We start from the raw sequence: 27,578 nt of genomic DNA, 5'->3' as shown, positions 1-27,578 counted from the left end.
AAATGAATCCTACAAACCTAATTCTATCATAATTGGATTCCAAAATGTTATTCATGTAAATAAGACCTGAATCCTCTAAAAACTCAAAACACATTTAAAAAATGTGGATGGGCCCACTTTCTCTCTTATTTGTAGAAATAACACTGTATATTTATTGCATTTTCTTGTTAAATAATATTTTTATGTTATAACATTTACTTATTTTTATCCGGCATAACCGTATTCCCTCTTAGGTTTACAGCATTTTCCTAGATTTTACTGTGTGCAAATATTTTTTGCAATATGTTAAAGCTTTAATTGAATATCCGATGTTCATTCTCAGAAGTCACTTCTAAATTTATGTTAAATGTCATCTGACACATTTCCTAATGTTTTCAAAATGCAGCATAAATCGGGCTTCACATAAACCACAGCACTAACAGTTAAAAGATAACATGGGAAACACCTTTCTGGCATGGATATTGGATGAAAAAGATAAATACACTGTTGTAATATAGTTTTAATAGTATAAAATAGCATCCTGTATGTATATATATATATATATATATATATATATATATATATATATATATATATATATGTAGGTTTGTTTGGATTAGAGATAGTGATATATATATATAAGTAGTATGTTCCCCCGTCCTTCCCCTCAGAATGGAATGTTCTGACAGTTAGGTAGAGAAGTTGACATTGGAATGTTGGGGAGAGCTGAGAGAAGACGGTGTGTGAAGAGCTGATGAGGAGAAGAGGAGATGGAAAATAAAGGCTGACACTAAAGAACTCTTGTGATTTCTTTACAACACTGGCGACGAGTTCAGTGCGTAGGGGGGCACTTTCATCTCTACCCCTTACTAGTGCCTCCTCATCTATGTGGCGCTCGTTACTCTAAGGTACTGTCATTCCTGTTTCACCTTCTACTAAGCTAAGGATATTCTAAACACACCATCTTCAATGGCTGAATATTACCAAATTCTTATGTCAAAGTTTACCAACGGAGCGCATCCGGCTACAGAACAAAGTACATTATTCAGCTGTCTTCCGGTTAGCTACTTCTCTGTAAAGCTCCTGAAATTAGCAATCTTTTCAATAAACAGCGACGGAGCATGTATATAGGTCAATCTCAAGTAAATTCAGCAAGCAGTAAGAAAACGCATCTAAGTTATTAACTGCGTTTCTTATATCAACTAAACAAATATTTGCCAAGCGCAAGAAGAATGCTATCCTGTCAACCGTGGGAGAGGCGTGTCAATTTATTTAAACCACTAACTACTATTTATTTAACATCCAAGCTGCGAGTCTAAATATCGGAACCGTTTTTTGGAACGTTTCATGTTGTCAAGTATACAGCAACACATGTCCACATCTAACAAGATTAATCACCAGTCAGGAGCGCGTCTTAATTTAGCCAATTTTCTTTTGCCTTTCTTTCAAAGAAGCTAATAGCTGCTTAACCTCAGGAAAACTGTCCTGTCAATAGAAGAAGCGTGTTGATTTATTTTCCTACTAAAGACTGTTGAAACTCTTATGCTCATAAGGTGCGCGTCCAAGTATCTTGGCCGCTTTTCCTCAGGAGCGTTTCTGGAACGTTTCATTAGCTACTAAGCCACCCGAGACAAACCGTCCCAGTTCATTAGCCACTGCACCAGCAAACGACTCGCGAGCATACGGCTCACAATAAATCTTTCATAGTTTCTGTACCATAACGACTCACCTAGGCCTGAGGCAAACTGTCAAACCGGTTGAGGATCGTCCCGCAATTCGACCTGCATGTTTGTGAAAACGCTGACAAGCACAGCTCATCTTCTCAGGACAATTATTGCACCCAATTACCAAAGCTAGCATTCTGAATAGCCTGTTGGTGGTAACGCTGACAGGCACAGCTTCTTCCTGGTTGGATTAGCATTGTGGGAAGTATATGTGTACTTAGGTTGTTGCCTCTAAACTGCTACAAACACTAGACTGTGCGTTTTATTGTTGTTATCATAAATATGTATACAAGAGGTATTAGTTAGATTTTATACAATTCATAGCATAATTCATAATTGCTGTATTTATCCAATTTATATAGTTCAATAACAGAATCTCTGCATGTTTATATATATATTCACAGTTGTACATTGGAAAAATGGCTGCAGCAGGCATGTCCCAACCAATTCCATTTTTAAGTGAAGCTGGAGAACCTAACATTCCGTGGAAAGAGTAGTTCAAAATATTCGAATCTTACTTAATTGCCATTGGTGGAGATAAGTGTAACCCAGTCAGGAAACAACACATATTGTTACACAATTTAGGAACACATGGCAGGAAAATGTATGATGCTTTACCTGAACCTGATATTCCAGAGGGACAAGTGCAGGATGAATATATCACCACATACACTAAGTCAGAAAAACAATTTGGGGATAGAGTTAATGTTGTCCTAGAATGTCATACATTTTTCTGTCGTTCCCAAGGTAAACAAGAGAGTGTGACTAATTGTGTTGCTGCTTTAAGGGGATTGAGCACATTATGTAATTTTGGGGAGCTTTATGATTCACTTATTCAGGACCAAATAGTTAGTTGTACTAGTAATGTAAAAATTCAAGAAAAATTACACAAAAACAGCCTGATCTGCAAGAAGCAACTGAAATAGCAAAACCTATCGAGCACACAGCCCTGTGCTTACAAGAAATTAGATCTCCATCTTCTCCTAATCAAGTTGCTGAAATCAAAGTAAATGTAGAAGAAGAAGAAAGTATGAACAACTTAAAAAAATAGTAACTCTAATGTTGGTTTAAAATGTTATTGTTGTGGAAGCAGTAATCATTTGGCGAATTCAAGCTCTTGTCAAGCCAGGACAGCCATATGTAGAAAATGTAATAAAAAAGGCCATTTTGCTAGAGTGTGTAGGGATGTCTCTAAATTTGAAAGACAGTATGAATGTAAAAAGTTGGATGACTCTCAAGAAATTAAAAAGATCATACTACAAGTGAAAAATGAGGAGGGCAGTTTTTCTCAAAATCCAGAGTGTAATATTTCCATTGATGGCAACCCAATAAAAGTTTTCGCTGATTCTTGTTCTCCCTTTACAATCATAAATGAACTCTACTTTAGGAGAATTAGTGAAGAAAAGCCCCTCAAATTGTCTGAACCAGACATTAATCCCAAAGAATATAACAAAGACCCCATTCCCCTGAAAGGCATGTTCAAGGATTTAATTTCATTTAAAGGTCATACCACTGTAGGGAAAGTTTATGTGGTAGAGGAGGGATCCAGTTTACTGGATTGGCAACATCAGAAGGAGTTTTGAATCAAATTGGACACCAGCAAAAGGGGATTGGGGGCAATGCCAAGTGGTCGATGGAAAGGAGAGAATTGTGGCCTTTGCCTCAAAGGCTCTAAGTAAGGCAAAATCCAACTACTCAGTTATTGGAAGAGAAGCTCTGGCTTGTTTCTGGGTCATAAAACATTTTAAATTCTTCCTTTGGGGCACACAATTTACTATACGGACAGACCACAAACCACTGGTCTATGTTTTATCTACAAAAAGTTTCTACCACTGCACACCAAGGATTGCTAGGTGGGGTTTAGGTAGTTTGTACACCAGCTATCAGTAAAGAAGAATGGAGATTAGCATATCATAAGGATGAATCTTTATCCTTATTAAAAACTTTAGCCAAAGAGGGATGGCCTGAATCATGGGGGGACCTGGATGAAACATTAAAAAACTATTGGGAGGTGAGACATGAAATACATGAGAATATAAATTGCATTTTTAGAAATTATAAGATAATACCCCCAGCAAGCTTAATACACAAAATTATCAGTCTGGCTCATGAAGGCCATTTAGGTAGGAGTCTTACCAAATCTCATGTTAGGGAAAGATATTGGTTTCCCAATATGGACTCGATGATTGAAGCTGAAGTTAAAGACTGCATTAAATGTGCACGCAGTGATAAAACAAAACTGATTTGAAAAACACCAATATCTACGATGGCCGTACCGGACAAGCCTTTGACAAAAGTAGACATCATAGGGCCAATCAACATGAAGGGAGTAGTCAAACATTTTGCTTTGGTGCTAATTGATTATTACTCGCATTGGATAAATGTGAAAATGGTAAACCAAACCACCACAGAATCGGTTATCAATTTCCTCAAAGATGTTTTTGCTATGGAAGGCATACCTGCTCCATTGATCACTGATAATGGAGTTCAACTAACTTCATCAACAATTAAGGATTTCCTTAATTCTTTAAGCATACACCACCTCACTACAGCTCTGTATTGCCCCATGGCCAATGGTCTAATTGAAAGAACCAACCGTATGATTAAAGAGTGTATCCAATTAGCTAGTGTCAACCAATTAAATATTGAGAATGCTATTAGAGACATGTTATGGGCGTACCATACAACTCCAAACTCAGTTACAAAAATGTCTCCATTTTCGTCTCTGAAAGGCAGGAAACCATGTACAAAGTTCTTTCCTTCATGGTTAGGAGGAGGTGGGAAAAGTGAACCCATAACGGCACAATTCAGGCTTAGAATAGAATCTCATCAAAAAGATTACAAAAAAGATATGACTCTAAACATGGTATGAGACGACAACAATGGAAAGTAGGGGATAAAGTATATGTGAAAAATCCTGTAAGGGGTTTAAGTCCAAGTATGGGAGACACTAAATTCATGGGTCCTTTTGATATTGTTAAGGTGAAAAACAATGTGGTTATATTAGCAAACGGTCAGTGTTGGAGTATGGATAGGATCGTCCAACAACCACCAGCTCTTGTGAAGAGTGAAAATCCTGAGGAAGGTGACGAGTGTGAGGAAGCTCAGCAGAATCATGATGTTGGTACGGAGGGAGGATACAGCAATTGGACTCATAACAGGCGAATCACACCTCCCATTTGGCATAAGGACTATGTAGTTGCCAATGGGGTATGAACGTTTAGGACATCCTTTGTAAATTGTGCCAAACTCAATTGAAGATATGTATATATGTACGCCTTGGAAAAATGGTTATGTGTGGAAGGGAAGATGTGTTGTAATATAGTTTTAATAGTATAAAATAGCATCCTGTATGCATATATATATATATATGTAGGTTTGTTTGGATTAGAGATAGTGATATATATAGATATATATATTTATCAAAACAAATCCCTTTCAGGGTTAGAGTGCCGCATAAATTATGCAAAAAAAGAGAATAGAGAACTCTGGGTAGTTCCCAAGTTTAGGTTTATCTAGATAAACAGACATTTGAGGTGAGCAAATCTAGAGTGTCGCTGGTGTTGCAGGGTGCTCCTTACTAGAGCTGCTCTCCACCTAAACTTGGGAACTACCCAGAGTTCTCTATTCTCTTTTTTTGCATATATATATTTATATACATATATATATATATGTATGTATATATATATATATATATATGCATATATATATATATATATATATACATATATGTATATATATAATATGTTCCCCCCGTCCTTCCCCTTAGAATGGAATGTTCTGACAGTTAGATCGAGGAGTTGACATTGGAATGTTGGGGGAGAGCTGAGAGAAGACAGTGTGTGAAGAGCTGATGAGGAGAATTGGAGATGGAAAATAAAGGCTGACACTAAAGAACTCTTGTGATTTCTTTACAACATACACCTCAAAGGTTTCAAAGCCTGGGACACTGGAGGTATATCTAGTTTGTTTAGTCAAGTAAAATAATTATAGGAAACTATTTTCAGAATTTCAGAAAACCTATTAACTAAATGGTATTATGTGGAGCATAAAGTGTTCATTCTTTTCATTCTTCCTAATCTGAATATTCTTTAAATGATTGTTATACATTTTCTGTTTTTCATTCTGCAGTTAGAAAAACAATGTGCTGAGCTCAATAGTGACAAACATGAGACAAAAGCAGAGAATGAAAAATTGAAACTGACAAATAAAGAAATGAGACGAGAGCTGGAAAGAACATCACAGGAGTTACTTACGGCTCAAAGACAGCTGCAGATGCTTCAAGAAGAGGCTTCACAACTGCACGAAGAACGAGACATGTAAGTAAGTGATTATGTATAAAGGTGCTGTTTTTGCATATCAGTTTTAATTAAACTAGCCACCAGGTGCAGGGAGAATACTAACCACAGAGTATTGGTGTGTGTCAGAACAATGACTGTTTTTATTTTCAAGAAGTAAACTCAGGCTTGTTAGTTTGTTTTGTTAAAACAAAAAAATTACCCAGCGAGTGCAACAAACAAACACTCCACTGGTACTAGGGGTGGGCGATATACTCAGCTCTGCAGGAGGAGTTGGCAGAGTTTCGGCCTCTCTGTGCTATGCTGGTAATGCAGAGTTCTGGCCAAATTCCGCCAGTCGCTGCTTGGTGGAGTTTTATTTCTCACACGTGTCTCATGATTTGTAAGATGGCAAGCGACAGAAAGATTTGGCATCTTCTAGCACAATTTTCAGTTGCTAGAAGGACACCTTGTGAGATTCTCCAACGCGAGTAATCGTGACCCTTCGCAGTCAGAAAGATGCCGCTCAGTAGAAAATCTACTCAAGCGGCACCAAAATCAGCTCGAGAAACTCACCCTCTTGTGCACCGTTTGGTGCTATTCCCACTGATTTTTCAGTGTGGAACGTGCTACTGGCACTAAATCACAGCATGAGAAATGCAATATGCGTGTTTGTGCTCATTTGCAGAATTCTGTAGAACCTCGCAGAGTTTTTTAAAAACCCTGCAGAATTCTGCAGAGTTAAACTTTGTGAGCTCCACTCAGGCCTAACTGGTACACTTCTATTGAAATCACAGAAATCCCTTCCTGTCTGATGTTGATTTTTAAATTCTGTCGGCAGCCAATCTCCAGAGGAACTAAAGCCATTACCTCTGCTGTACAGGTGGGCTGCCTGCTCTGGTTTGAATGACTCCATACCTCTTATCTGATGGTAGTTATGCCTCCTTCCTAATCTTCTTCTACAAGATATTTAAAGCCAGCATTTTGTAAACCCCATAGTTGTGTCTTGCTGTTTCAGTAATTGTTTTTTCTCCACCTCATTACTTGGATGTTTTCATGGGCTTCAAACATAGCTTTGAGTGGTACATAAAAATGTTAATAGGTTGGAAGGCTACTAAGATGTAGGTTAATAACATATAATAATTTTAGCAGGTAGAGACCATTATTAATATACCTGACTATGAGCCTTAATATGAGTTTGGTGGTCCCATCACGGCAACAACAAACTCGCGGGGAGGGTGCCACCAGCATGGTGGTGGCATCTCCCCTCTGAGCTTATTACAATGTTCCAGCCGGGCTGACCAGCGGGAACATTGTAGTATGCTGTTCCCGCAGGGCTTTCCGGTGGGAACACTGCTAAGATATTGGTCTTGCAGAGGCCAATACAGTAGCACACAGCACCCTCGGAATGCGCACTGTCTGACCTTTGGCCTGGGCATTGCAGGGGCCTCCCTGTGACCCCGACACTGGCTTTCCGCCAGGGGTCCCTGGGAACCCCGCCATGAGAAGGCTGTCAGAAAGCTGAGTTGTAATCAGACTGACGGCACTGAACTGAGCGCTTCCCTGGCTGAGTACAACTCAGACTGCCTTTGGACCATCGGGAACAATGTTCCTGGCAGTGACGGCGGCCCTGACGGTTCCACCCACCAGGGTTGTAATGTGGCATCACCAAGAGGCTAGTCGTCCTTGGACTACCAGTCTCACAATGAGGCCCTATATTAGAGACCCATTGTTAGAAATAGGGTCTTTGGTTGGCAGTCAGGTTACCCCCTGTCCAAGCAAGGACTCTCACTCTAGTCAGGGTAAGTCACACACAATCCAAATTATCTGGTGCCCACCTCTGGTAACTTGGCACTGAGCAGTCAGGCTTAACATAGAAGGCAATGTGTAAAGTATTTGTGCAATAAATCATACAATAACATAATATAGCACCACAAAAATACACCACACAGTGTTTAGAAAAATATATAATATTTATCTGGATATTTGCAGGTCAAAACGATCAAAGATGCAATAAGTAAATGTAGAGATATCACTGAAAAGTGATGTAAAGGGTCTTAAGTCCTTTAAAAGCAAACAAAGTCTCTTTTTAGCACAAAGTACCTAGTTCGCGTGAAAAATCTCCGCAATGGGCCGCATAGGAGGAGAAGCGTGGAAACCAAGGGGGTGTGCGTCGATTTCTCGGGCAGGTCACAGTGATGCGTAGTTTAGTTTTCACGCAGGGACGGCTGTGCGTCGATTTTCGTCGGTCGGTCGTGGACCCTCTTCGGGTTGCGGGGTTTTCAGACGCCCCGGGGTCTGTGCTTGGAATCCTGGGCTTGCGGAATGGAGTCACAAGCATTTTGTCGTTCCGGTGGGCGTTGCGTGGAAATTTCTTCCGCGCGGCAGGTGCTGCGTCGATTTCCCCTCTGGAAGTCGGGCCGTGTCGTCCCAGGTTAGCTGTGCATCAATCCGATGGGCCGTGCATCGAAGTTCCGGTCGCAACGCAGGCGCCGCGTTGATCTTCTCCTGGCGAAGTCGGGCTGCATCATTCCGGTTCGGCGTCTGGTGAATTTCTCACCGCGGGGCAAGCTGTGCATCGTTTTTAGAAAGCTGTGCATCAAATTGTCGCTGCACAAGGAGTCCAGTTGCAAGAGAGAAGTCTTTTTGGTCCTGAGACTTCAGGGAACAGGAGGCAAACTCTATCCAAGCCCTTGGAGAGCACTTCTTCACCACAGCCAGGGAGCAGCAAGGCAGCAGAGCAACAGCAAGGCAGCAGTCCTTCCCAGAAAGCAGTCAGGTGAGTCCTTTGGGCAGCCAGGCAGTTCTTCTTGGCAGAATGCAGGTCTGGTTACAAGTTTCTTCTCCAGGAAGTGTCTGAGTTGGAACGGGCAGAGGCCCTGTTTATATACCCAAATGTGCCTTTGAAGTGGGGGAGACTTCAAAGAGTGGCTTAGAAGTGCACCAGGCCCCCTTTCAGTTCAATCCTGTCTGCCAGGGTCCCAGTGGGGGTCTGGCAGTCCTTTGTGTGAGAGGAGGCCCTCCACCCTCCCAGCCCAGGAAGACCCATTCAAAATGCAGATGTATGCAAGTGAGGCTGAGTATCCTGTGTTTGGGGTGTGTCTGAGTGAATGCACAAGGCGCTGTCAACTAAATCCAGCCAGACGTGGATTGTAAGGCACAGAAAGATTTAAGTGCAGAGAAATGCTTACTTTCTAAAAGTGACATTTCTAAAATAGTAATATTAAATCCAACTTCACCAGTCGGCAGGATTTTATATCACCATTCTGACCATACCAAATATGACCTTCCTACTCCTTTCAGATCAGCAGCTACCACTCAAACAATAGATGACGACAGCCCCAATGTTAGCCTATGAAGGGAGCAGGCCTCACAGCAGTGTAAAAAAAAACTTGGGAGTTTGTCCACTACCAGGACATGTAAACTACAAAGGTACATGTCCTGCCCTTTGCCTACACAGCACCCTGCCCTATGGATTACCTAGGGCATACCCTAGGGGTGTCTTATATATAGAAAAAAGGGAGTTTTAGGCTTGGCAAGTACTTTTAAATACCAAGTCGAATTGGCAGTGAAACTGCACACACAGGCTTTGCAATGGCAGGTCTCAGACAAGGTTAAGGGGCTACGTAACTGGGTGGCACAACCAGTGCTGCAGGCCCACTAGTAGCATTTAATCTACAGGCCCCGGGCACATATCGTGCACCGTACTAGGGACTTAAAAGTAAATTAAATAGTCCAATTGGATATGATCCAATGTTACCATGTTTAAAGGGAGAGAGCATATGCACTTTAGAACTTGTTAGCAGTGGTACAGTATGCAGAGTCTAAAAACCAGCAAAAACAGTGTTCACAAAGTTGAGGGAGGCAGGCAAAAAGTTAGGGGTGACCACCCTAAGGCTGTCAGGTCTAACATGTGTCCCCCCCCAGCTGAAAGTGAGGAGAGCTACCCAACCTCCTGGGAGCTCTCATCGCTAAGGCGGAAGTATCTGGAGAGACCATCAGCGTTGGTGTGGTCAATCCCCGGGCGATGCTCCACCGTAAAGTCCATCCCCTCTAGGGAAATGGACCACCTCAAGAGTTTTGGATTCTCACCCTTCATCCGCATGAGCCATCTGAGGGGCCTATGGTCTGGTAGGGTCTTAACTTCTTCAGTGCCCAGACCACAGCAAATGCTTCTCTCTCAATAGCACTCCACCTCTGTTCCCGTGGTAATAGCCTTCTGCTAATAAAGGCTACTGGTTGGTCTGAGCCCTCCTCATTTAGCTGTGCTAGAACAGCCCCTATGCCATGCTCTGAAGCATCTGTCTGCACAATAAATTCCTGGGAGTAGTCAGGGGCCTTGATCACGGGGACCGTGCACAAGGCTTCCTTCAGAGAATCAAAGGCTTTCTGACAAGCTCTGTCCAATTCACCAAACTAGGTTGTTTCTTGGAAGTGAGTTCTGTCAAGGATGACACAATGGTACCATAGCCCTTGACGAATCTGCGGTAGTATCCAGTGAGGCCTAAAAAGGCTCTCACTTCAGTCTGTGTTCTAGGTGGTTGCCAGGCCTTGATAGTTTCAATCTTGGCCTGGAGTGGCTGCACCTTGCCACCACCTACTAGGTGTCCCAAATACACCACGGAACCCTGCCCAATCTGGCACTTACTAGCCTTGATGGTCAGGCCTGCCTGTTGCAGAGCCTGAAGCACCTCCTTGAGGTGGAGGAGGTGTTCCTCCCAGCTGGAACTGTAGACAGCTATGTCATCCAGGTAGGCTGCACAGTAGGCATCCTTGCCAGCTAGGACCCCGTTAACCAACCGTTGGAAGGTAGCGATGGCATTTTTCAACCCAAATGCCATCACTCGGAACTGGTAATGGCCATCAGGTGTAGAAAATGCTGATCTCTCTTTGGCCCCCTCAGTCCGGGCGATCTGCCAGTATCCTGAAGTAAGATCAGACGTGCTCAGGAACTTGTCAGCGCCTATTCTGTCAACGAGCTCATCAGCTCGGGGATGGGGTGAGCATCAGTCCGTGTGACTGAGTTGAGACCCCGGTAGTCTACACAGAACCTGAGTTCTGGCTTTGCACCGGGGGCAGCAGCCTTAGGAACCAGCACCACAGGGCTGGCCCAGGGACTACTGGATTTCTCAATAACCCCTAAAGTCAACATCTTGGAGACCTCCTCCTTGATGCTGGCCTTCACCTTATCCGATAACCTGTACATTTTGTTCTTCACAGGGGGACTGTCACCCATGTCAATGTCATGAACACATAGGTGGGTCAGTCAAGGAGTAAGGGAGAACAGGGAGGAGAACTGCTCTAACAGCTCATAGCAATCTCCTCACTGGTTTAGAGTCAGGGAGTCAAAGAGAATGACACCCTCCACTGACCTATCACCTTCTTTGGCAAAGAGGCGGTCAGGGAGAGGTTCACTCTCCTCTTCCATGCCCTCATCTGTGACCAGGAGCATACTGATCTCAGACCTCTCAAAGTGAGGATTGAACCTATTATGATGGAGGACCCTTAGGGGGTGCCTAGGGGTCTTGAGGTCCACCTGGTTAGTGACCTCCCCTTTATGCTCCTTGATCTCAAAGTGGCCAGGCCAGCGGTCCTGGAGAGCCCTGGGCTCTACTGGCTCCATCCCCCAAACCTTGTCTCCAGGTGAGAACTCAACCAGAGTGGTCTTCCAGTCATACCACTCCTTCATCACCTCTTGACTGGCCTTGAGGTTACTCTTGGCCTGCTTCCAGAAGCGTTGGGTTTGGTTGCGGGGGCCAGCATGTAGCTGACCACTTCCTGGGGAGGTGTCTTCGGAGCTTTCTCCCAGCCCTCTTTAACAATGCTTAGAGGTCCCCTCACAGGGTGACCATAGAGAAGCTCAAAGGGGCTGAACCCCACCCCTTTCTGGGGCACCCCTCTGTAAGCAAACAACAGGCATGGTAAGAGGACGTCCCACTCAAGCCTCATGGCTTCAGTCAGGCCATTAATCATGCCCTTCAGGGTCTTGTTGAATCTCTCAAGCCCATTGGATTGAGGATGATAAGGGGTGGTAAACCGGTAGGTCACCCCACACTCATCCCACATGGACTTCATGTACTCGGACATGAAGTGTGTGCCCCTGTCAGACACAACCTCCTTAGGGAATCCCACATGGGTAAATATTCCCAACAGTGCTCTGGTCATCACCGGTGCAGTCACTGTTCTCAGAGGGATTGCCTCTAGATAGCGGATGGCATGGTCCACCAAAACCAGGATAAACCTGTTGCCCAAGGCAGTTTTGGGGTCCGAGGGACCAACAATGTTGATGCCCACCCTTTCAAAGGGGGTGCCAACGATAGGGAGTGGGAGCACGGGAGCCTTAAGCTTTTTCCCTGTCTTCCCACTAACCTGGCAGGTGGGGCAAGCTCTGCAGAAATTATCTGAGGCTAACCTCATTCTGGGCCAATGGAAGCGGGTGACAAGCCTGTTAAAGGTCTTGTCTTGGCCCAGGTGTCCTACCAGGGGGATTTCGTGAGCCAGCCCCAGTAGGAAGGCCTGGTAACACTGGGTGACCACCAGCACATTTGCTGCCCCAGGACCTGGAACCTTAGGCTCACTGTAAAGGAGATCATTCTCCCAGTAAATATGGTGAGTGCCAGAGGCGTCACCTGCTGCTTGGGCTGTGGCCTGTTGCCTCAGACCCTCAAGGGTGGGGCATTCCTTCTGCGCTTTGCAGAATTCAGCCCTAGTTGGCCCACCCTCTACTTGACAGCCAGCAAGTTTAGGTAGGTTACCCAGGTCAGCTATGTCCTCCCCAGTTGGCTCAGGGGCCTCCTCCTCCTCAGTGCCCGGTCCACCACTGTGGGAACATCTGAGGCGGGTTTCCCGCTCCTCTTGCCGTTCCTCTTGGCAGCTGTCTGGGCCATTGTTCCAGGCTTCAGACGCCCTTGACTCCCTTCCCGGGCAGCCATGGACTGTGTGGTCATGCAGACCCCCTCAGGCAAACCTAACTTCTCCAGGTGGGATCTGAGCTCTTCCTCTTTCCAGGCAGTATGCTCAGGATCATTGCTTAACAGACAATCTACAGGCATTGCAGGACTCACAGCTACTTTCAGGGTACCAGAGACCCCCCCCAACTCAAAGGGAACCAGAGCCACCGGTAGGTGACTCTCACGATTGTCAGCGACTATGACCGGTGGAATGCATTTGGGACTATATGCTCTGATGACACCAGCTGACTCTTGACAGTAGTCATACTGGCTCCTGTGTCATGCAGAGCCTCCACCCTTTGCCCATCAATGGTGACCCACGGCCTATCCTTTGAAGTATTTTCTGGCATGTAGGCTTTAGGCACCATCTCTCTTTCTCCCAGGGATACTAGGGAAACCTCTGCCTGCTCCCCAAAGCTAACTGGGACTGTCTACCCACGAGCACTACACTAGCCAACCCAGGTGTTCCCTTATGAAGCACTGGGAGTCGCCCTTAGAGTGGCCATGCTGGTAGCACTCTAAGCATTTGGGGATGAATTTCTCTAATGTTTTATCAAAATACCCTGGCTTCTTTGCAAACCTAGAAGAGGAATGGTATCCACCCCCTTTGGGAATTCTTTTGGGGCCTTTTGAGAACTCCTTCTCTTTAAGTTTTTTCTCCCCCCTCTTTCTTCTGTTGGGAACCCTGACCACGTTTGTGAGTAACCCCCACCCCCCCCAGATGCCTTTTTGGACACTCTGGTGCTAACCCAGAGGTCTGCCACCTCAGCAAGCTTCCTGGGGTCAGTCAGCTTACTATCTACCAAGTGCTGGCGCAACTCTGTAAAAGAAATATTGAGTATATGCTCTCTCAGAATCAAGTCATATAACCCTTTATAATCATCTACTTTGCTGCCCCGCACCCATCCATTCAGTGCCTTACTGGAAAAGTCAAAGAAATCTACCCATGTCTGTGTGGACTGTTTGGTGCTGTACCTGAACCTCTGGCGGTATTTCTCAGGGGTCAGCCCAAACTTGGCAAGTAAAATGGCTTTCTGAAGTGGGTAAGTGTTTTGATCCTTTGGGTCCAGTGTTAGAAGTGTATCCCTCCCCAGTGCTGGCACATAACTCCACATAGCTGTACCCCATTGCCCTTCAGGAACCTCATGAGCCCTTAGTGCAACTTCATAAGCAGCTAACCATTTATCTATGTCATCTCCCACCACAAAACTGGGCACCACATTTTTGGGTATACGAACCTTCTTTTCTCCAGCAGGTCCTGCCTGTGTGCTGCCACCATTACTGCTGGACTCAGACTGTCTCGCCTTGATCTCCAGCTCCTTGAGACTCAGTTAATGAGCCAACAATAATTTTTTCTCAGCCAAGGCTCTCTCAGCTGCAGCTTCAGCTCTTTCAGCTTTGATCTGTTTGGCTGCTCTTTCAGCCTCAGCTTGCTTGGCCTCTCTCTCTGCCCTCCTTTGCTCCTGTTGAGCCTCAATTTTTAGACTTGCCATTTGCAACTGAAACTCTCTCTCCTCTCTCCTTTCCTCTGCAGTCAGGCTTTGATCAGTGTTGGAAAATGGGTTATTGGTAAGGGCAGGTAAGTACCTACGCTGAGCAATACGCCACAAACCTCCACTTAGGTCCAGTTAGGTCTCAGTAAATTAAACCCAGCTCAACCCTTGGTAGCTTGGCAACGAGCACCAAGGCTTAAATTAGGAGACAGAGTGTAAAGCATTCAAATATCACAAAACAGTAATTAAATAAAACACAGGAAACAGTTTAAAAATCCCAAATCAATTTATAAAAATGGGTTATATTTTTATCTTTAAAATGACACAAAAACAAATAAAATCGGATAAGGGGCACCGGAGATGTGAATTTCTAAAGAATTAATGCTTTCTAGCGCATAGAAGCAACTAGCGCTCAAAGGGTTAAAAAAGGTCACACTGGAAAGGAACAAAGTCCAGAGTTCAGGCCACCCTCGAGGTAACACTGTCACACTTACTTTCAGAAGTGTTTGATTCAGGAAAGTGGTCCACAGCACCAGCCAAGGGTTCAGAGGCTCTGGTGCGCCTCTTGGAGTCTGGGATTACAATTCCCACAATGCACCTCTTCAATTTATGGAGTTGCTCCAAATGTCTCCAAACTTCTGTATCTTCTTCCAGAGGTCCTTTTTGTGTCCTTGAAGTGTCCACAACTTGATCCAAGGTTCCAGAAGCTCTGAGTTGCTCCTTGGGAGTTGGGACTACAATTCCCAGAATGCACCTGGTCAGAATCCTCAAATGGCCACTGGACGCTGGTCAGCTGAGCTCTGCTTGCAGGAGTTGATGCAGGGGACTCTGGGCAGCTCCTTTGTACCAGTAGCAAACAGGGAGCCCCTTCTTGAAGCAGTAGAAGACAGGAAAAGTCCTTTTAGTGGTGAAGCCCAAGTGTGCAGCTGGTGCAGTCCTCCAGAGTGCAGTGTCCAGGTGCAGGTCAGGGGTCCAGCAGGGCAGTGCTTCTTCTCCTATAGTTCTTCCTTGTTGGAATCTGATAGGGATCTGGTAGGGAACTGAGATGTGGGTGCAAGTCTGCCAGTTCTATCCCTGCTCATGGGTGACGGGGGGTCCTGGTTCTCCAATCAGGTGCAGGGTCCTTCCCCCTGTGATGACCACTTCCTGGGAAGTGTGGCAAAAATCAATCCCAGGGAGCAACATTCCTCAAAAATCCATCATGGCTGAAAGTGATTTTTGGAGGTTACATGTGGCTGAGCCCACCCACTGGTGTGGCTAAAACTCCTAAACACACCCCTCTCCTGCCCTCTCCTAATCTAATCAAGGGGGCACCTAATTGTCTGGGTTTGCAGGATGTGGGGGTGTTGCTGGGTTGTTCCAAATGTCCTTCTCTGCCTTTGAAGACCAGTTTGGCAGCCCTTTCTGCCTCACCATCTGCTGAGGGGAGATCTCCTCCCACAGGCACATCTCTTTGTGTGAAACCAGGCCACTTCACGACTCATCAATGCAGCCTGGCCAGGCTGCCAGAGGCTGGCCAATCAGAGCACAGCAACAAAAACACTGCAGGGCTGAAGTTGGCAACTTTTCAGGTAAAGTTTAAAACTCTTTACCTGAACAAGTTATATTAAATCCCACAACTGGAAGTTGTGGGATTTATTATAACAATTAATTTGATACCCAACTTCTGGTATTTGTTACTTAAGGGGACTTTTAAAATTAAAATAAAGTCCCCCCATTCTAGCCTATGGAGGCCATTCACTACAATGAGGGAAAAACAAATGTGGCTGTTTTTACCTCACCAGGGCTTATAAAACTATTTTTATAAGGTCCTTGCTTATAGTTACATGGCACCCAGCCCTGGGGGCACATAGGGCACACCTTAGGGGTGACTTATATGTACAAATAAGGTAGTTTAAGACTTTGGAGCTACTTTTAATTCCAAAGTCGAATTTGCATATAACTTAAATTTAAAAGCAGCCAGCAAGGCAGGCCTGTCTTTAAAATGACACTGGGCACCTCAGCAGTGAGTGCACTACCTATTCTGGGGTCCCTAAACCTACATGCCCTACCATATACTAGGGACTTATAGGTAGGTTGACTTAGCCAATTATAATTAGCCTAATTTACATACTGATTTTACACAGAGCACAGGCCCTGGGACTGGTTTGCAGCACCCAGGGCACCATCAGAGTCAGGAAAACACCAGTACAAAGTGAAAAATGGGGGCAAAAAGTGAGGGGGCCTCTGCAATCAGCCCTGTTGTCTCACAATCAGAGACACTGTTTCCTGGTTTGGCAGGGGGCACAGTTGGAGTGGTAACATCCACTGATGGCAAAAAATCCTCTGGGGAGGCCATCTTCTGGCACCTCCTCCTCAGCATCCTCCTCTGAATGGGCTCCTGCCCAGGTCCTCAGCGCCTTTTGAAATTCCTCCTTTCTGGAGGCACCTTGGGTGGGTACTCCCATATCCCTACAGAACCCTTTCAGCTATTTGACAGTGTATGTCTCCAACAGGGCTAGGTCAAAATATCCTGCTTGAGACCCAGCCTGAGACATGTTGAGTGAGGATTTTGACAGGAAAAACGAAATTGCAGAAAAAATATAAAAGTCAAGTTGACCTTCAACTGTGGGTAGGTAGTAAAATACGTATCTACTGTATGTCACTGCACAGATACAAGTCGTATCCTCGCCCCTGATCACCAATGTTAGAAATGGGGTCTTTGGTTGGCAGTCAGGTTAACCCCTGCCCAAGCAAGGACCCTCACTCTAGTCAGGGTAAGTCACACACAATCCAAATTATCCTGTGCCCACCCTCTGGTAGCTTGTCACTGAGCAGTCAGGCTTAACTTAGAAGGCAATGTGTAAAGTATTTGAGAAATACATCATACAATAACACAATATAGCACCACAAAAATACACCACACAATGTTTAGAAAAATATATAATATTTATCTGGATATTTGCAGGTCAAAACGATCAAAGATGCAATAAGTAAATGTAGAGATATCACTGAAAAGTGAAATAAAGGGTCTTAAGTCTTTTAAAAGCAAATAGAGTCTCTTTTTAGCACAAAGTACCTGGTTTGCGTGAAAAATCTCCGCAATGGGCCACAGAGGAGGAGAAGCGTGGAAATAAAGGGGGTGTGAGTCGATTTCTCGGGCCGCACATGATGATGCGTCGTTTGGTTTCCACGCAGGGATGGCTGTGCGTCGATTTCCGACGCTCGGTCGAGGATCTTGACTTAAGTGAGTGGCACAACCAGTGCTGCAGGCCCACTAGTAGCATTTAATCTACAGGCCCTGGGCACATATAGTGCACAGTACTAAGGACTTATAAGTAAATGAAATAGTCCAATTGGGTATGATCCAAAGTTACCATGTTTAAAGGGAGAGAACAAATGCACTTTAACACTGGTTAGCAGTGGTAAAGTGTGCAGAGTCTAAAGACCAGCAAAAACAGTGTCCAAAAAGTGGCAGTTAGGGGTGACCACCCTAAGGCTGTCAGGTCTAACACCCATTTACAACATTTGTATTTTACAGTAGTAATTACTCAAAAGGAACACAGGTTTTACGCATTTAAATATTTCATTTTTAAAGGTAGGTTGAAGAAACATCTGGCTAGCATGGATATGCTCTTTCCAGGTTAGGTAGTTTGCCCTTATTCTTAATGGAGGATTTAGTAGGGAAGAGAGTTGTGAAAACAAGGCTTGTGTAGTTTAAACAGCTACATTTCTTTAGAGTGCCTGGGAGTGTTGGTACTACTAGGAAATTAATGTTCACAGGTTATAGGGAACCTACTGGCCCAGGCTGTAAAGCCAACAAGGAAATGCATGGTGGGGCAGTGATATGTATGGCCATAAATACCAAAGTGAGCAACTTGTGTTATACACTGTGGCAGAGTTGGCAGAGTAAGGAAGGAAATAGTCTTGTAGGTTATATAGTGGGTGGGTGGCAAAATGTATGATTTTGCTTTGGGGACAAATGCATATTATAGGATTCTCACAAGTTAACTGCTGCAATAAACTAGTTTGCGTAGCACCAGTGTATTGCTGATAGCTTGAAAAGATTTGGTTAATTCAGCCCCCATGAATTTGATCTGAGTTGTCAGCAACAATCTCTCCCCAGTCTACTAACTTTACATAAAGGAGTTGAAGGCGGTTTTCCTTGTCAGTTTGTTAATTTTATCTATTTATTACATAAAAATGATGTTCACATTTGTTTTGATATTGTCTTTTTGCCAACTTTAGTGGTTGTTTGCCATGTTAATGTTCATGAAGATGACCGGAAATGGAATATTAAATTGAGTGTAACCATTGGCACTGAGTCCCTCCATATTTCCAGGTGATGTTGCCTAGCTTCCCACCAGCTTTCATCAGTGATATGTTGTGCTTGTGTTATAATCAAATAGCTGTATGCTTTGCTAAGTGGGTCATTATGAGCATGGTGCCATTCCCACCTGGTTCAAGATGTAGCCCAGATATTTCTCCACTGTTCACCATTATTTAAGTGCAATTTGAAAAGGAATTGATCACAACTTTGCACAACTTAGCAACCCCACAACCTGATTTAAAGTGAAGACCTGTTTATGGCATTTGGGCCTCATTTCAGAATTATCAAAGGAGTCCCTTCAGCTGTTAATGGCAATTGTTGCCTGTGGTAAATCATTGCACACTGTGGAAAGCAAGAAAATACCAACTAGGACTCAAATCTAAAAGGCCAGACGACTACCAGTTGTAGATTTTATCAACACACTCTGTTTCAGAATAAAATACTTTCTGAAAATGATGGTGAGTTTTACGCAAAATAAGATCAGCTCTGAGATTGTCTTCATAAGTAATGCTAGAAACCAGTGATGCAACTGAGGTGTGGTCTGCATGCCATCTATGTCGATAAGGATGTTCTCCTAACCGTGCTGGTTAAAATATGTTGTGAGCTATTCAGAAAGTAAACTTATACATTCATAAATGTACACAAATAAGTTTACTCTTACACTTTGCAGCAAAATTACTTCTGCAGTCTAGTCACCATTTACAAATGTAAATTAACTACAAAAATGCAGGCTTACATGTGTCCATCCCCTGAATTCAGTGGTGGGACTTAATTTACAATGTAAAGTTACTACTTGTAACTTTGCACACATATGCAAAGATCTCAGCCACTGGGGCAGTGAGCTCCCTATAGTAAAAGGTGGGGAAAAGTTTGAATGTTTATAGTAAAAATGTTGTATGATAAATATCACTGTACATTTATTTCATTTTTTTTTTTTAATGTAGAACAAAATGGAAAAGACACATTATTATTATTAATATTATTAATATTGTTATTTCAAATTAAATATCTAATCTCTATGAATGTATTAAATTACTTTTATGAAGATTTAAATAAAAAAATCCAACTTAAAGTATAAAATTTATATTTATTTTAATGTAGTAAAATGATTAAAATCATATACAGAATTAATTTATGTTAATTTATGTTACTAAAAAATTTAAATTACATGAATTTTCAATGTAAAATAGGCTATTAACATATTTTTTAATAAACAGATAATTATTTTTTTATAGATGCAATTTTAACATTACATTAAAATTCTATTTTTAAAATGTTAAAAGAAGTCTTTTTTTTTTTTTTTTAAAGTTCTTGTCTCCATTATTTCCTATGAAAGGGTGTTACAGTACCCACGGTTGGTCATGTGGGGATGCTGAACTTACTTCAGGTCTGTGCCGGAGAACATTTGTAACCATTTGGGTCACTTTTGGTGGAGTTTGGAACTAGGAATGGTCTTACTCCATTGTGGGTGGGTGCATGTCACTCCCTAAACCTCTCCCACAGTCTCACATACCCCCTTCTTACTTCTCCCATACCTCCTCATCTTTAGTATGTAGTCCCCATTTTCTAACCTTGCTCTCTATCCCTCTTACATTTATTACATAAAAGTATACCTACGTGTGCGGAGATCTCCGTAGTCGGGTGGATATTTCCGCACATAAAAGATCACAGAGAGGAAGGAATAGACTTCCACACAGGGCCAGCTTTAGGGCGGTGCGACTGGTGTGGCCGCACCGGGTGCTGACCTGGATGGGAGCGCTCACCTCAGGGGGGACACTGTGTTTAGCAATAACTTGCAAAACTTGCGATTTAAAAGCACCTGCTGGAAAGTTCCTTGTGTGTCCAGCCTTCAGGAAGCAATTAAAATGTCAAGATAACTATTGTGATTAATGTTACTGCTAGAAGGAGAGGTTGGAGTTTTGTCCAGTGCCAGTTTTGACTCACCATAAAGTAGCGCAGAGGGTTAATGTGCCTGCTGCAAAGAACAGATCTGTATTTTATGTGGATAGCTGTTTGGATTAGTAAAGCCAGCCTTTACCAGCACTTTAAAACAAATGAAATGTACATGAAAGAGGGACTATGGAGAGATGAGGGGCACTTTTGCCAGGTGGTATTGATGGAATCCGAGGAGGTGGTCATGGGGTGAGGGGGTGCCAAACAAGATTGCTGCACCGGGTGCCACCAGCGCTAAACCAGCCCTGCCTCCACACTTAGATTAGTGAATAGCATTGTATAGTACACTAGGAGTACTAGAATAATAACACTACATGTACTGCAAAATACAGTTTATTCCTGGCTTCTTTATTTTAACCACCGGTGGTATTTTACTGGTGGAGACAAAGGAGAATATGTGTCTTTTCTAATGTAGACTTGTACAAGGTTTTATTTTAGAAATGCATTTATTAATTGACATTATGGGTGGCGGTTTTGACATTTGTGAATTATTATGAAGCACACTTCAGCAGTATTATTAGGCACATGGTGAAGAAAGTTGTAAACGTGTGTTTCCTTTCAGGAACCATAATTAGCCATAGGGAAAGTTGCAAAAATAATCTGAGACATTAAGCACATTTTTTCAAAAGGAATGAACAAAAGCTGCATTTCCATATGTTGAAGCAAAGGTTTTCTCGACCTAAAACATACAAAACATCGTAATAAAAATCCAAAGATTGCTTTTTATTTCTAAATACAGGTAATGGGATCACTCACAAAAACAGCTGCTACTAATTAATGTTTTTGTTGTAGAAAGTACACAATGTTCAAAGAACATTTGCCTCGTGTTCCTGCTAAAATATGGGGCAGGACAGTAATTTGTGAAATAATGATTCTTAATTCAGCGGCAATCATTGACTTGATTAACATGGAGATTAACAAACCCTCTGCTTGCCACCCCCAGAGACAGACCAGCAGTTTTAAGCATGGATAGCCAAATTTGTCACCAAAGATAGTAGAGGGGTGTATATTCTCATTGAGAATCCATGAGTAATCAAATAATCAGTGCTGGCTCCAAAGCTTTGATAGAGCAGCGCCCCCCCACCCACTGCCAGCAGCAACCGCTGCAAAGCCTTTAACAAGGAAAGGATAATATACTGTGTTTATTATCCTTTCCTTGTTAAAGGGGCGGGGCATGTAGGATGATGAGCACTGAGGGAGTGCACTGTGCACTCTCCTCACTGCGCATGTATTTTTGGCCTGCCGTCTCGGGCCAGCCAAACACACTTGCGCAGTGCGCTCTCTCCAGCCCGGCACTGTGTTGCCGGGCTGGAGAAAGGAAGCACAGGCTCCCAGTCTGCCTAGGAGCACCATGGCTGGGTGTTCCCAGCCAATCCTAACGCTCCTCTGAGCAGCGTCAGGATTGATTGCAGGCAGGCTGCGAGCCTTTGCCTGCCTGTCCTGGTGTGTAGACGACAGAGGATCGGTGGCATGGAGGTAAGTTATTTATTTATTTATTATTATGTTAGTAGTGTCCCCCCGCACACCGCCCCACCCTGTGTTACCCCTGCGATACACGAGCCAACACCTGCAACGACCTATACACTGCACTATAAAACACACCCCTACAAAACCCGCAATCCTTTGCGACCAGAACGCCACTCACAGCCAGAGAGTAGCCAAAAATAAAAGAACTAGCTAAACAAAAAATAGGCACCCCTACACATTACACTTAGCACACACCCTACACTTGCACAAAATACACACCCCACAATTTACAAAACCACACAATACAAAACAATTGTCACCCATTCACATCACAGCACCCACACCTCATCACAAACATTTTACATCCTTTTATTCACTACCACACCATCTTTACCACCACTCCCATGTCCTCACAAAAACATCCACATTTCACCGATGATGAGGGTCATGGTGCATGTAATTGTCAGAGTAAAGCTATATCTATTTGGAGCACAGGTCCAGCAAACATCAATAGCCAGGAAAACGCAAGTGTGGCAAAGGATAGCCCATGCAGAAGGAAGGACATCAGGAAGAAGTGGAACGACCTCAGGGGGAAGGTTTGTTCCATGGCATCCAAGGACCAGCTGGCGGTTCTCAAGACTGGTGATGGGCCCCCACCTCCTTTCCTACAGTTTACATCATGGGAGGAGAAGGTCTTTGACATCCGGCTTCCTAAAGGCCTGACAGGAATACCTGGGGGAATGGAGTCAGGTAAGTCACAACATTCATGTCACCATACAGTTTTGTCTTGCATGCTCACTCATCACCTTTCCCCATCACCAAACCACCCACCACCCCCTGTCCAAATCTCCAAATACCCCTCACTACCATGCCACATGACATGTGAAGTCCTGAGAACTGACAGCACTACAACTCTCAGAAGGCACTGTTGCACCATGAAGAAAACCAGAACCATGCACCAAATGTGAAGTGTCTTGCATGTGAAACCCACAATCAAAGTAAACCAACCTGAATGGTCCACCATTTAACACATTATGGCAATGACAGCTATACAGTGGCCCACTATCATTACCATTACAAGCAAATCACAGCTACAGCTGTGTCCCATACCAAACTGGACTCACAGAAAACATCCCTAATAATACCTAGCTGGGGGGACACTTAAATGTCAAACTGGACGCACTTGCAGTACATCCAGACAGAGGCTGAGGGCAAATTGTAACTCCAACTTTGTGTGCCATCCCTGATGTCATTGTGCACTGTACAGCTTCTACTTGGCTCAATGACGACATACACCTTACTAGGAGAAAAATGTACATTGACATGTCTTCACACAGACACAATATGAGGGTATTTGCAGCCATCTGAACACCAACATACTCCAAGAGCATGGAGCATTCTCTATTCAGTTGAAAATGTTTGTTTCCCACATTGCACTAACCCAGATTAAGTAGCAGCTGTCATTGTCATGTCAGGGGGTCATGTAAAGGAAGTATTTGTATCTCACATAGCATGTTTAGTTGTCTAATTTTCACATCACTTGTTGCATCACTTACACCAACTGTTTGCTCCACTTCTCCTACTGGTAACCTTGCCATCCACAAAATGGAGAGGATACCAGAGACAGACACTACCGCTCTGGATAAAGGCCCCGTTGTGGAAAACAACCCTGGATGTCTGGACACTAAGGACAAAGCTCGGCTATCAGAGACACCTGGTCAGTCCACAACTGTCAACCTCACGCCGTCCACAGCGACTCTTCCCAGCCCTGTTGCAACTATACTACAGGCAACTGTTCACCCCCAAACATGTGTCCCCAGGACAGTTTCTTCCATTGTGTGCCCCAGTACAGGTGCCTGCGTCTCCTATTGTCACCCCTGACAATGATGGTCCTGCCACCAGTGGGAGTGGGCACACTGTGCCAGGGGCACAGGTAGGTGGAGGTAGGGTGCCTGGGAGGGATGGAGTGGATGAGAGGATTGGGGCACCAAGGGACATGACTGACCAGGAAACCATCTCCCAAGTCTTTGAAGGCACCAAAATTCCCAAGGCATGATGGGCCAGGTACTGATCATGATGGGGGAGATCAGACAGCGACCAAGGAACAACCACCAAGAAGCCATGTAGCAGTGGCAGGCACAAAATGCCATCCTGGTTTCCATTGCTGGGGTGCTGAGGGACATTAACGCTACATTGAGTAGCTTTGGCACCTAACATCAGGCCTCTTCCACTAGTCATGAGACATCAGGACCCTCCACATCTGTTGCTGCTAGTAGAATTGAGGCCCTCCAGGTGAAGGGAATGCCTCAGACACCCCACCCTCTGTAGCAGAAGAACCCCCCCCGCACACGTGGACTTCCACCCAGGCATCCAGGAGGAGCCAATGCCAAGAATAAACCCACTGCCAGGAAGTGAACCTCTCCTGATTGGTTCCCCTTGTGTGTGACTGATAAACCCTGTAGACTGTTCTGATACCTAACTCCATGTTCCGATGGTGCAATGACACTGGACCTGTGATTCCAAATACTGTAGCATCTACCCTGATGATTACATCCACCATGACTGAACCCTTCACTATTAATTTCATTTCAGTTTCAATTCACTCATTTAGTTGTTCCCTACCCAATAAATACAACTTAATCACATATCCTGTGTAAGTGTCATATAGCAACCATATACAATTGACATGTATGACAACTATTCTACCAAACTATTCCTCTCCAATGCTATACCTCTGTTATGGTCATCACATATGTACTGGACAACCAGGATACATATTGCATTGGGATTGTAACATACTCATGGCACAAGTCCCCTGTATTGTATATCTCCACATATTTATTTGGAGAATGGCACATTGTGAAGTCATGCTGTGGACTTCAGTTTTTCAACTTAGGTGTCATTCACTAGGAACCCACAGATTATAGAAGTTAGGGACATGCCAGTCTATCACCCTCCCACGAGGCAGACAGATTGGTGCAATGTATCATCAACTAAAGCCTAATCACATAACCATATCTTATCCTCCCAAATGACCATACCCCATGAAACAGACAGAGGTCTGTACTAATCTCCCCAGCCATGGAACCTTCCACTTACCATGTTCAAATATCTGTAGGTTTGTCACTCACCTATGTCAGTCTTCAGATACATCCACATTGGTCTGCAATGAGGAAACACACTGACAGCTATGCACAAGTTAGGTTACATACAACACAAACCATACTGATGGTAGAGTGCCTGGACACCACATTATGACATATGTTAGACACAAATGGAAACAACCATGCCACCATTTGAGCCACCTCCAATACAAAACAGGTCTATATTGTTGAAAAGGACACATCCAAACTACTGTCCTGACAGTCTGGGCATAGAATTCACACACCACAAATCTCATGCAAATCAGGACCTAGTCTAATCCATGTCCACTGATCATATTAGGCTGCAAATCCAATCTGCCTGTGACTATATCTGACAATGCCAAATGAGGATGAGCCAAACAGCCAATCTGCAAATCTTTGGTTGACAAAGATACGGTATAGGACAGAGTGGAACACACACATCACATTGTATATTCATAACTACAAATGTGACTTTTTTATGCATTTTCTCAACAATAGGCTATGTACATGACAGTTCTGTACACAACTCTAAGGAACATTCAGCATGCATGTCTGAGTAATGGGCTTTGGAACCACGTAAGACCACACTGATGGTGGTAAAAAGAATATTACATGGAATGCATAACCTCAACAATACCCCATGGAATCTCTATTGTCAAATCACATCACATACCTTGAGTCAGTTGAAGTACTGATTGATGACATCTGCCCTGATGTCTCCAGCTTCATCCTCATCATGCTCATCCTCACTTGGCATATCTGCATTTCCACCCACAGGTTATGGTGGCTTTCCCTTATTTGGTATGAATGGTATCTGACATCTCAGGACAAGGTTGTGGAGCATGCAGCAGGCAACAGTTATTTGACATACCTTGTAGGGTGAGTAGAGAGGACTCCTCTAGATTTGTCTATGCAGCAAAATCTTGCCTTCAGGAGCCCAATCCACGACATGCCTTGTCCTTCCATTGGCTTCATTGAAGCAGACTTTCCCTGACGTGGTTGAGTACCAACAACCAAGGATGGTTTGGGTAGCCAGAGTCCCCTGTAAGGTATAGTGTAAATTATAGTGACACCAATCTAAACTTTAATCTTAGACATCCACATATATGGTAGCACACACATGACATACATGACTTACCAACCGGCCAGGCCCTCTCTGTGTATAGTCGTCTCATCAGCAGTGGGATCTTGCTGTTCCACCGGATGAAGGAATCATGGACTGATCCTTGAAACCTTGCACAAACTTGTGAAATGCAGAGGTCAGCCAAACAGACCACTTGGACATTTATGCAGTAGAAGTTTTTCTTATTCCTATATACCTGTTCATGTGCACTTGGGGAAACCAAGGCTACATGGGTGCCAGCTATGGCTGAAACCACATGTGGAATGTGTCCCAAAGTATAGAAATCTGCCTTCACATGGGCCAAATCATCATGTTGGGGAAACCTGATGTAGCTGTCCAGGTGTTTTAACAATGCAGACAGTACAGCTTTCAAAACCAGACTGAACATAGGCTGAGATATCCCTGCAGTTAGGGCCACTTTATTCTAGGGGCCAGAAAGTGCATCACTGACATGACTTGAATGATGGGAGGTATGCTATTGGGATTGAGAATGGCAGACATCAGATCTGGCTCCAACTGACAACAGATCATAATTGTATGCCTGTCTAGGCAGGGATTACATGTCGTGCCTCCATGGTCTGCAAGTCTGCTAGTGGACGGTACACTGGAGTTTGTCTTGCTCTCCTCAGGCCAGGGTAACTATGTGGGACAACACCAGAATATATGTGAATGGCTGAATCCATACATCATAAGTATGATCACAACAACATCACACATATATCTAAATCATGTCACATTAAATAGGGAATATGTGGTATTCAGGACATAGCAAGCCAAAATATGAAAGTGTACTGGATTCTAATCCCCTAAACCCCTTTGCCGATATCTGAATCAGACCCTAAGAAATCTTCATTGCAGCTTTGTCTTATGGCTCCTCAAAGATGATGCCTCCTCCTTGGACCCCGCTGGCTGCCTTGCTCTGCTGAATTCTACCCTCTCAGAGATTTCTTCAAACTTTATTTTAAGTATTGTAGCTGTTGCTTGAGTAGGGCTCACTACCCTCAACCAACAACCCAATTTCTCATACATGATTCTTCTGAAATCACACGCCTAACAAACCATCTGAAGAGATAGAAAGAGTCAGCACTGGCCGTGGCTTAGTTCTGTATACTACAAAACTGGAAATCAATGCCATCAACAACACAGGAAGATTAGACAAATACATGAATGAGATGGTA

The 27,578-nt window shown here is 43.9% G+C and overlaps 1 protein-coding gene across 4 annotated transcripts in view; it reads left to right on the top strand.

Moving 5' to 3' along the window:
- Nucleotides 1-27,578, top strand: part of CRACR2A (calcium release activated channel regulator 2A) — a 953,477-nt gene that overhangs the window by 633,081 nt on the left and 292,818 nt on the right. For all 4 annotated transcript variants that reach the window (XM_069228394.1, XM_069228393.1, XM_069228396.1 and 1 more), the window contains one exon: nt 5,835-6,022. In XM_069228394.1, the coding sequence (XP_069084495.1) occupies nt 5,835-6,022 (188 nt within the window). The remainder of the gene's footprint in view (nt 1-5,834; nt 6,023-27,578) is intronic.

Source organism: Pleurodeles waltl, chromosome 4_1 (assembly GCF_031143425.1).
Source record: "Pleurodeles waltl isolate 20211129_DDA chromosome 4_1, aPleWal1.hap1.20221129, whole genome shotgun sequence".
Classification (NCBI taxonomy): domain Eukaryota; kingdom Metazoa; phylum Chordata; class Amphibia; order Caudata; family Salamandridae; genus Pleurodeles; species Pleurodeles waltl.
The sequence above is the reverse complement of the archived record's forward strand: the minus strand, read 5'-3'. Positions and strand labels throughout refer to the sequence as shown.